This window comes from Gallinula chloropus (assembly GCF_964237585.1).
Source record: "Gallinula chloropus genome assembly, chromosome: 10".
Lineage (NCBI taxonomy): Eukaryota > Metazoa > Chordata > Aves > Gruiformes > Rallidae > Gallinula > Gallinula chloropus.
Window position 1 is genome coordinate 21,830,245 of NC_140095.1, and position 10,564 is coordinate 21,840,808.

Sequence of the window (10,564 nt, forward strand, 5' to 3'; positions counted from 1 at the left end):
GTCTCTGAAAAGCAGCTCCCTGCTCCATCACTGACACTTTCTCATGATGGCAGAGTTGATTCTCCCTCACCCCCTTCTTGTTGGGTCTGTGTGTTACTGAAGGTGCTGGCAGAAAATGACCAACAGCCCTTTCTGGGGCTTGGAATCAGCTTCTTGGCTCATCTCAGTGTTGCCCCTGTGTTAATTTATGCTGCTGCTCCTTGTTCTGGTGGTGATGAGTGGGGTAAGGCAGAGAGTGGAGCATGTGGCTGGTGAGAGGGTGAAAGGGCTCAGTCAGGTGCTGAAACACCTTTTTTTGGTTACATAATTTAAAATTGAATTCTTCAAGACACTGATTAAGTTATTTTTGACTAACTCCTCACATGAGAAATCTGATCAGTTGATACTTTTGATTTATTTCCACTGTGCTTGGACTTCAAATTGCTGCAAACCCCAAATTGTTCCCCTTACAAGTTCAGTAAGTGGTTTTGTGAGCAGAGAGGGAATTACTGGAGAGAACCACTGATTTTTTTTAGAAGTTTTTTTCCAATTGCAGAAGGGTCTAAGCATTTATTTTGAAATTCCACCTGCACATGCTGTGCTCAGAACAAGCAGGGCCCTGGGGGGGGACAGCCCAGGAGCTGGGAGACATCAGGAAGCCTCAAGGTGAACACCTCTCACTCAGTTTTGACTGTTAGCAAATAAATTTCTACTCTGAGATCTGGCCAAAGTGAGTGCCTATTTAGTTCCTGGCCCAGAGGGTGAAAGTCTCTGCTCTTAGACTGGGCAGGGATGGAAACCAGAAGGGAGGGTGAGAGCAGATCTCTCCTGGTTTAGGCCATAGGACAGTGTGTAGGGAAAGGGTCCCTTGTGTATGGTTTAAATTGTATTTCCTGCACCTTTCACATGCACTAAATTCACTTTAAGACAGCAAATGGAGTCGTCTCCTGGTTCTCTTCATTGTGGCACGTGGAGGGCAGCACAGGGGCCAGAGTTCTGCTCTGGGTCTGGGCAGCAGCAGCCTGGAGAGCTGCTGGGCTCTGGCTGTGACACTCATCAGCTCTGGAATGACACAGGCCAGAGCTGTGCCCGGGCAGGCACAGGGTCTGTCCTGCTCTGCCCAGACCTGCTGGAGGCTGGGACAGGTGTGGGCTGAGCTCAGGACGTGTGGGGATGAAAGGCTGTGGCTGGGGTAGCTGTCAGCAGGCGCTGAAGTGGGGGAGGGTGTTGCAGTGAAACCCCAGAGTGTGGGGATGTGTCTGGGCTCTGGGCCTGGGGCAGTGCTGGGCTGCAGCTCTGTGTGCCACAGTGTGCAGGGTGGGGACAGAGCCTCTGAGGGGGGGACAGAGCCTCTGATGGGGGGGACAGGCAGGTACCCACACGCATGGGACAAGCAGCTGCTGTTGCAGAGGTGGAACAGCCAAAACCAGACCCTGTCCTCATGTACAGGGAGCAGACAGGCACCTCCACCCTGGCACAGATTCTTCCTCTCCCCTTGGCCCACCTCTCTTTCTGTGCATACCCCGAAGGAGTGTAGGGTTATTTGCAGCCACTTGATGGTACTGGGTAAAGCTGTGACCTCCCTTCTTTCAAGATCCCAGTTTTTCCACAGGACCTGGCTGCTCCCTGGCAGGACAGGACCACAGTGGGTGGCTGATGAGAACCTGCCAGCGACCACAGCAAGGAGCTGCTGAAGGAGGGAGCAGCAGCAGCTTTCACTACAGCTCTGGGGTTAGGTGGTGGAGAAATCCAGTGCAAAGCACTGGGTCTGTTCTGGGCTCTAAGGGGGTGGTGTTGCTGTTCCCAGAGGGGGTCACAGGTCCCATTCAGCCGCCCGTCTCCGTGCTCAGTGTGGCCAAGGGACAGACACAGTGTGACTGGTTAGGAAAGATGAAGACATTTACTGTAGAGAGTTACAGCACAGATCAACGGGACATCATGAAAATAAAACCTCCCAGGTTGGTCTTGCCCCTCCTGTGCCAGCAGCTGACAGGAAACACAGGAATGGAGTTTCAGAGGTGGTGGGGTCACACCAGCCCAGGCTCTTGTTCACCTCTACCCCACCAGAGGGAACTGAGCGCTTCCTCCCAGCTGGACCTGGTGTTTCCTTGCACCAATGTACAGCACCAGAAAGCAGGAGAGAGGATTTACTGCCTCAGGCTCTCCCTGACACACAGAGTGCTGAGCAGCACTGGGGGAAGCTGTTTGTGCTTCATCTGAATCCACCCTCCACAGCACAGCACAAAGCACCAGGGCATGGAAAATTTACACCCTGAAAGTGACCGTGTGAGGCTTCTTGTGTGCCAACAGGTACAGTCCTACAGGCTGTTACGGACACAGCGCTGGGGAGTGCTGCCTGTCACCTCTTGCTGAGGTAGTCTCACATCTGACATCTGGATCAAAGTGGGGTTCAACCAGGGCTTTACCCTGGGCAACCTCTTGAGGACAGAGGCCACACAGCCCCTCTGGTCGCTCTGCCCCACAGCCTGAGTGGCCCCAGGGCTTGTTTTTTCCTTATATCCAGTTAGAGCATCTTGTCACAGCTCAAGCCCTGTTGTCTCTTCTTGTCTTCCCCCAGCACAGTGCCCAGGAGAGCCTGGCTTCCTCTTCCTCAGGACCTCCTCAGAGGCATGGAGCTCTCCCTTCTCCAGGCAGCACAAGCTCAGTTCCCATTTCAAGTGTCGTTACTGTTGGAGTGCATTGTGGAGGGAGAGCAGCAGGAAAAGGTACTTGTACTTGGAAGGAGTAATCCCAGTGATCACCTGTTCCCTTCCTGCAGCTGTACTTTCACCTTGCTTCAGGCTGATGTTTGGAGCCTTCACTCATCATTACAGTTGCTTTGTAAACAATTCCCTCTCCCCTGACTTCACCTTCAGAGAATAAGCAAGTGGTGGGAGTTTGTGGAAGGCAGCAAATTGGATCCCATCCTCATTTGGTTAATTAAGGCAGGTGTTGCATCTTTATAATAGAGAAGCAAGCACATAATCATTTTTCTCAATTAAGAATAAAAATTAGGAGAGTTTCTGCAGCAATTCCCTTTCTCCACAGCTGGGTTTCACCAGAGGAGCCCTGGACAGCCAGGAGGTTAATCACTGTATGGCTTCTTCGACTGGCTCTTTTCTCCTCCTGCCTCCTTCATGCTGTACAAGGGTTCCACCAGCTTGTTGTGAACCATCATTAAACCTGTTGTAGGAAGTGAAAAGAGGGCATAAGTAGACATAATAAAGCAAAGCTCCTGTTCCCTGGATGCTAATGAAATTAGGCATTACTGGAGTCCTTGTTCCTTTGCTCCCAGGCCCACAGTTAATCGTTCCCTTTGTGCCTTTATTATCCCTGTACACCTCAGCTGCCTCACTTCAGAAACTTCTTTGGGAGTTGATTACACAGAAGCATCCACTGCAAAGCTCTTGTGCCACTTCAAAACTAACCACAGCAGCTGCCTGGCCTGGGCAAACACTCACCTTTAAAGTACTTCACTGTCTTCACTTTGAGCTCCAGCGTGGCATCCTCATCGCACACGAACACGGTGTTGGGGTGCTGCTGGAAGGCAGAGACCGTCCACATGTGGTTGACACCTTCCTCAATGGCTTTGTACAAAGCAAAGGCTTTGTGGGCTCCTGTGATGAGGATCATCACCTGGACACCGGGACACAGAGGGTGGCAGTCAGGGTGTGCCAGATGTGCTCAGAGCGAGCACACCCACACCCTATGGACTGAGCACACAGCCCAGCCCCTAGCAGGGTGTATCTCCATCCCCATCCCCAGGAGCCTATCACTGTACCACAGCTCTGCTTGCCCTGGCTGCCTTTCACTTGTCAATTCAACCACAGCCTGGTGGTCCCTGGAATGATTTGGGTCCTCTGAGCTCTCCTGTTAAGCACCCAGACACCACTCAATGACAAGCCAGCCCCTACAGCTTTCACCATCTGCTGCTGGATCAAGCCAGCCAGTGATTCTTTCAGCTACATCCTCAGATGAGCTGCTTCCCCAAAGACATCCTCCCAAACCCTTCTAGCTGCGTGTGGATCACAACTGTGCTGCAGGGCACCCCAAATCTGAAAGAGGAGGTGGAGCAGGAGCCTTTCCACGGCACAGCAGGACCAGGCGTGGGGCAGCCCGCGGCAGGAGAGGTGTGAGCTGGCCTGGCACAGGGTGCAGAGCTGCTCCAGGACGGGATGGCCTCCAGCTGCTCCAGGAAGCCCCGTGCAAGAGCAGCCCTGGGGTGTCTCTGCTTCCCTCCTAACCTCTCTGGCATCCATGACGGTGCCGACTCCCACCGTCAGAGCCATGGTGGGGACTTTGGAGAGGTCCCCGTTGAAGAACCTGGCGTTGGCCAGGATGGTGTCCATGGCCAAGGTCTTCACTCGTGTCCTGGATACCAGACTCGATCCAGGCTCGTTGAAGGCGATGTGACCGTCGGGGCCAATCCCTGGGGAAGAGAGGAAGGTCAGTGGTGCTGCAGTGGCTGGAGGAAGCAGCGCTGCTATCAGGAGGACTTTCAGTGCTTCCACAGCAGATACAGATCTGAGCCTTTTGTCTGATCAAATCTGCTTATCGTAGGAAGGAGAGCAAAAGGCCCCTCAGAAACCAACTTCAGAGACTCTTCCCACTGAGTAGATGGCAGAATCTTAAGGGAAACTGATGGGAAAAGCTTGTGTTGGGCTCCTGTTGGCTCAGAGGATGCCAACAGTGTCCCGTTAGCACTGGCAGTTCTGTACTCAGGACGATTCCAGCCCTGCCTGCTTCTCCTGCTCTGTGTTTCCTGAACAATCCACTCACTGGACTGAAACATGTACAACTGGGGGAGCAGTACCTTGGCAGACAAGGCTGCCTGCACAGGAGCACCCAGGGTGATGGTGCAGGGGTTGGCTTCCACTGCAAATCCACCCAACTGCACTGCAAATTAACTCTCCTGATAATGAGATGGCTCGTGGGGGCACAGCAGTGCCTCCTGCCAGTGCCTAGGGACTGCTATGCCTTGGGGGGCTCACCTCCAACAAAGAGCTCAATCCCTCCAGCTGCTTTGATTTTGGCCTCAAAGGCGTCACACTCTGCCTGCAGATCAGGGGCGTTTCCATCCAGGATGTGAACGTTTTCTGCTGAGATGTCGATGTGCTTGAAGAAGTTATTCCACATGAAGGAATGGTAACTTTCAGGGTGATCCCTGGGCAGCCCTGGTGACAGAGCACACACAGCACTGAGCCCAGCTGCAGAGTCCCACACCCAGCACACAGCCCTGTGCAGTGGCTGTGGTATCAGCACTGCCCCTTGTGACTCCCTCAATGCCATGAGCTGGCTTTACCTCCCTCTACAATCAATCACAATAGCTCCTGTTAACACACGATGGATGTTCCAGAAAAGCAGGTATGCACTGTGCATCATCTGTTACTTACTGGTATTGGCATTAGCAGTTTGTATTAGGAAAGATAATTAAAGGGGCATACAGCTCCTTGAAAGAGCCCAGTGCGGGGCCACCAAGCTGATGAAGGGAGTGGAACACCATCCTTATGAGGACAGGGAGAGGGAGCTGGAGCTCTTCAGCTTGGAGGAGACGGAGGGGTGACTTTATTAAATATGTAAAGGGTGGGAGTCAGGAGGCTGGAGCCAGTGATGACCAGTGATAAGACAAGGAGCAGTGGGTGCAGCTGGAGCAGAGGAAGCTCCATGGGAATGTCAGGAGGAACTTTTTCCCTGTGAGGGTGCCAGAGCCCTGGGCCAGGCTGTCCAGAGAGGTTGGGGAGTCTCCTTCTCTGGGGAGATTCAAACCCGCCTGGACGTGTTCCTGCGGGATTTAGTCTGGGTGATCCTGCTCTGCCAGGGGGTTGACTAGATGAGCTTTCAGGGTCCCTTCTAACTCCTGCCCTTCTGTGACTGAATAACCCAGCCGTGCAGCAGCCTGGGGAGTAGCTCACCCCACGCGCTGCCCTCCCTTGCACACCGTAATCCCGCGCTGGGCTGCCTGCTCCCTCCTGCTGCTCGACTGGGATTAATCGCAGCCACATCCCGGCCGGAGCAGCAGCAGCGTTCGCAAGTCGCAGCCCCTGCCCGTTCCACCTTTGGAGCTTCAGGCTCGGGCAGGAACCTCGCCGCGCTCTTTCCTCCTGCTGCCTCAGCGGGGCACAGCTCGGCGGGGCCGGCAGCCGCAGCGCCCTTCCAGCCCCGGGGCAAAGGTGACCCAGCGCCGGGCCCCGTGCTGGGAGAGCGGGAGGGGCCGGGCAGGGGCCCCGCTTCTCGCTCGGGGTTTGGGCGGCCGGGGCCGGCCGGCGGGCACTCACCCACGTACTCGTCCATGTTGAAGGTTTTCACGTACTGGAAGGAGAGGTCCCCGTTCCGGCAGTACTCCGCCAGCTTCCTGTAGCAGCCCAGCGGCGTGCTGCCTGCGGGGCGGGGGGCGCGGCCGCTCAGCCCCGCGGCCCGGCCGGGGGGGCGGCCCCGCTCCCCGCTCCCGGGTACCCACCTGTGGGCAGCCCCAGCGTGAAGAAGCGCCCGGGGCCGGGCCCGAAGTGGACGATGCGGTTGCGGATGTACTTGGCGGCCCACTCGCTGGCCTGCGCGTACGTCTCCAGGATAACCAGCTTCATGGCGGGGCCGGGGAGGGAGCCCAGGAGAGCCGCGCCGCCGCCCGCTTACCTGCCTCGCCTCGCCTCGCCCGTGGGTCCGCCTGAGGCCGCTCCGCTCCCCGCCGCCGCCCGGGATCCCCGCAGCGGGCGGGGCCGAGGCAGCGGCACCCTCCGGGCCGCCCCCCCGCGCCGGTGGGCGGGGAGCGCCGGGCCCGGGCCGGCCCCTCCGCGCTGCAGCCCCGAGGGCGGGAGGAGCCGGTCCGGCCGCGCCCGGCCCCCGCGGGGTGGGATTGAGAGGAGCGGCCGGGCGCTGGGGCTGGGCAGCGGGGTCCAGTTACCCGCGCTGGAAACAGCTTTTGGGACCCGGCCTCGTCCCCAGGGGCGAGGAGAGGCCTTAAATGTCCTCACGCCTCCGTGTCCCTGCGGGCTGTCCCGTCATGGCTGGGTCCGGCCCTGCAGCCGGGCAGCCGCCCAGAGCGGAGCCCCGAGCTGCTTCCCGGCCACGAAGAGGCGGCTGCGGCGCTTGGAGCCTTCGGCAGGGACCGGCCGCAGGGCTCTGGCCGCGGGGGCGGTGAGCGCCCAGCGCCGGTGGGGGTTGCGCGGTCCCCGATGGCAGCAGTGTCCCCAAAAGCCGCCCCACTGCTGCCGGGGCCTCCAGGCTGCGATGGAAACGGGCCCCACCTCTCCCTGCCAACCCTCGGCTCGTTACTGAGATCACAGAGTCACAGAACCGTAGGGGTTGGAAGGGACCTCGGGAGAGCATCGAGTCCAGCCCCCCGATGCGAAGCTCCTGCGTCGAAGTTTGACAGCGTTTCCCTTACATTAGCAGAAGGAATGACACAGAAATCGCTTTGCTAGCATCCAGCCCGTGCAGTTCCTGCTGCTTTTAATAATTTAAATGGTCTGGCCAGGCTGAGTGCTCCTGATAGCTTCTCAGCCTGGATGCTGAGAAGCCCTGGCTTGGTTTGCACTTCGATGGGGAATGACGGGTGCCAGGAGCCCGTGGTCAGACACAGGAGGAGTTTTATGCCACAGAAACTAAGTGAATTGGTAGTGCCATGTGTTTGCATCGGCAGCGGCTCACCAGCAGGCAGGGAAGTACTTTGGTGGCTCTAGGGCTGGATCCAGCAGCATCCTCTGCCCTCCTGCACTGCAGACAGCCCGGGCTTGGGCTCTGCCTAAAAGTGTTTCCACTATTCCCATTGAGGTCGTACTGGAGTGCTGGACCCCTGGGTCCCATGGACACTGGCAGGAATTAGAGCATCAGTGGGTTCATGGGCATGGGGCATGGGGCACTGAGCTGGGATGGAGGGGCAGTGGGGACCTGTGGGCCTGAACACTTCCCATCCAGGGGCTGGTTCAGTCCATTCACCTGGTACCAGCAGCACAGGGAATGTGGTGAGTGTCCCTCCCGACCCACATGTGGGAATGGCTGTGAAGCAAACACCCCAGTTACCACAACACACCTCTGGCTTCTGGTGTGCAGAGCCCAACCTGCTGCAGGATGGGGAAGGGGAGTGCACGGTCACCTCCGTTCCACAAATAACCCACCCTGGATGGCTCAGCGTTCCCATGGAAACGAGGGCTTGGAGATTTCTGAAAAGCCAACGCTGGAGGCACAGACTGCATAGGAATGGATTGCAGGAGACACCGTGGGCTCCCCACAGAGTGAGCTGGAGGGCCACGACCGTGTCGCTCCCTGGTGCAGACAGCAGTGAGCCCATCCCCAGCTGCCCACCAGGTGCTCTTCCCTTCCCTGTGCCCCCCTCCGTGGTGTGGAGAGCAGCTACATCCCAGGACCAGCCTCTCAGCATCCTGCCACGCTGCTGAGACAGCCCCAGCATCAGGACTGGCTTTGGTTTGAATTCAGACACTCGGGATCTCCGTGGACTGCGAGGGGTCTGGCTCTTGCTTTAATCTCCCGTGCAAGTGGCTTTGGCAGATGCAGCACACAAAGACGTAGGAGGCAGCCAGCAGCTCCCAGTAAAAGCAAAACATGTTTTGATAAGGCAAAAAAAAAACCCCACAGTGGTGCAAGAGAGCCAGGCACGTGCATCTGCTGCCACAGCTGCCCTGTCCTGCCCACATCCTGTGTTTCTGCGTGCTTCGCTCAGTCTTAGGTTACTTAGGAATTGCTCCAGGGCTGGGTTCGATGTGTGACTAGCAGGCAGGGTATTTTTAGGTATGATAATTAATGCATGTTATTGTTTCTGTGTTTACAGCTAGCTGTTCAAATGTTGAAGAACTTCCTGGTATCCGAACAGGCTGATTTTCCTTCCTTGCAAAGGCAGCAGATGGAAGGAAACAAACGCTTCTTCCTCTGCAGAAGAAGCTGAAGTTAAACCGAGGGCTTCTCACAAGCACAGCAGTTTCTTTCTGTCTGTGGTGAAGTGATTGGAATCAGCAGCACTCAGAGACCAGAGCCTTCACTACTGGGAACTGCTTGGGAGCACTGGGTTGGTTTTTTTTCCTAAAAATTAAAGATTTGTCTGCATAAAGGACCCTCTCTCCAACTCCTGTGATTAAAGTCATTATTTAATACCCACCATCTGTCACCTCTTCATGCTCCAGCATGTCCCACTTACCTCCTCACCCCTAGTTATAAGAAAAGGAGAAACAAGATGGTACATTGGTGAGGTCTGGAGGGGAGCTGCTCTTCCCTGCAAGCCCTGCTCCCTGCGTAGCTTCTCCCAGCAGCACCCAAATCCCCATGAGGAGTTTGTTGGGGGTCACAGAAAGCTGGTGTGCACGAGCAGGCAGCTCCACAGAGCACACATGCCAGCCCCTGCCTGGGCTGCTAGTCTCTCAGTAAGGGATTCAATCTGGATAGCAGAATTGAATTAACCATCGGGTAATTGTGCTTTCTCTGGTAGGATGAAGAAATAATGGAGCGACAAAGAAATTGGTGAAACTGAAAGAACTGGTGAAAGTGGTGAGCTAGGGCTCTGAAAATCAGGCTTGGGCAGAGGGGGCTGTGCCAGGTGAAGGCAGTTTGGAGCTTGGATGTCTGCCTTGCCCCCTCCACAGCCCGACGTGCCAGCACAGACTTGGCCTCATCACACAACATCTGAACCTCAGTTCTTCTGCTGCTGAATTTCAGGGGAAGTCCTGTTGGGAAAGTCTTCCACCTGGGTGCTGCTGCTATCTTCCTGCCCTTTCCTCGGCCAGCAAACACCACAAACAGCTGCTGGGACTGAAGGGAGCAAGCAGAGAGCCACAGCTCAGCTCCCAGCCAGGCTCCCAGCACCTCAACGGGGGTTCGTGGCAGCACAGCCGAGTCTCTGTTGATGGCAGCGGCCCTGGGGTCAGACCTGTAATGAAACTTCTGCCTTCCCTGAGCCCAGCATTGGCTGTGGGTGGATAACCCAGCCTTGCAGTGAACAATGGCACTTCTGCTTTTCCCTAACCTGCCGCTTGCTTCCCTATGTTTAAGCCATTAGACTGGAGCCCTTTTGAGGTCCAATTTGACCCATCAGTGTCTGTGAATGTTTTGTCTTTGCTTTTTTCTTAATTGGGTCATTTATCACTGGAAAATTAGAAGAACTAGTTTGAGTGCCCTGCTTATTTCTTAATAGTCTAGCTTTCAAACCTCTGAGGTTTATTGTTTAGCTTTTAGAGTTCAATATTGATGACAAAGCGTAGATGGCAAGTGTTCCCTTCACTGCTCAGTCACTGACACTAATTGAAGGAACACTTGTGCAGCTCTAGGATTTCAGAAGCCTCAGTAATACTCTCGATTACTTTCCAGTACTTTCACAGCACATCCTGTGAGGAAGTCACTCAAGAGCAATGACCTCGAGCTTCAGAGCGTCTCCTGGGATAAAAGACATTTTGCACTGGAAGAAAAGTCACAGAACACAGAGGTGTGAAGTGATTTGCCTAAACCCATGTGGGTAATGAAGGCAGAACCAGTCATGCCCGGTAACCACACCATTGTCTTTCCACACAGGTTCCCTACACAAAGAGCAGCTGGAAGCAACTGCCATGGCCCCTCCTGAATTCGCCTTGCTTGGACTAGATGGCCT

At 55.8% G+C, this 10,564-nt stretch overlaps 1 protein-coding gene across 1 annotated transcript; it reads right to left on the bottom strand.

Annotated features, from left to right (window-relative positions):
* Positions 1 to 1,856: 1,856 nt before the first annotated feature.
* On the bottom strand, positions 1,857 to 6,649 carry GNPDA1 (glucosamine-6-phosphate deaminase 1). Its single transcript, XM_084268393.1, has 6 exons — positions 6,437 to 6,649; positions 6,255 to 6,356; positions 4,971 to 5,153; positions 4,224 to 4,408; positions 3,441 to 3,615; positions 1,857 to 3,162 (listed from the first exon to the last, which is right to left on the bottom strand). The coding sequence occupies exons 1-6, from the start codon at positions 6,558 to 6,560 to the stop codon at positions 3,065 to 3,067; spliced, it is 867 nt and encodes a 288-aa protein (XP_084124519.1). The 5' UTR covers positions 6,561 to 6,649; the 3' UTR covers positions 1,857 to 3,064.
* Between the last annotated feature and the right edge of the window lie 3,915 nt (positions 6,650 to 10,564).

Bases quoted from the DNA above. Each gene is read 5' to 3' on its own strand.
- GNPDA1 (XM_084268393.1), bottom strand. From the start codon at position 6,560: ATGAAGCTGGTTATCCTGGAGACGTACGCGCAGGCCAGCGAGTGGGCC. The intron at 3,616-4,223 runs GTTAGGAGGGAA...CCCGGTGTCCAG, and splicing joins CCGTCATGGATGCCAGAGAG to GTGATGATCCTCATCACAGG. The intron at 3,163-3,440 runs GTGAGTGTTTGC...TTCCTACAACAG, and splicing joins GACAGTGAAGTACTTTAAAG to GTTTAATGATGGTTCACAAC.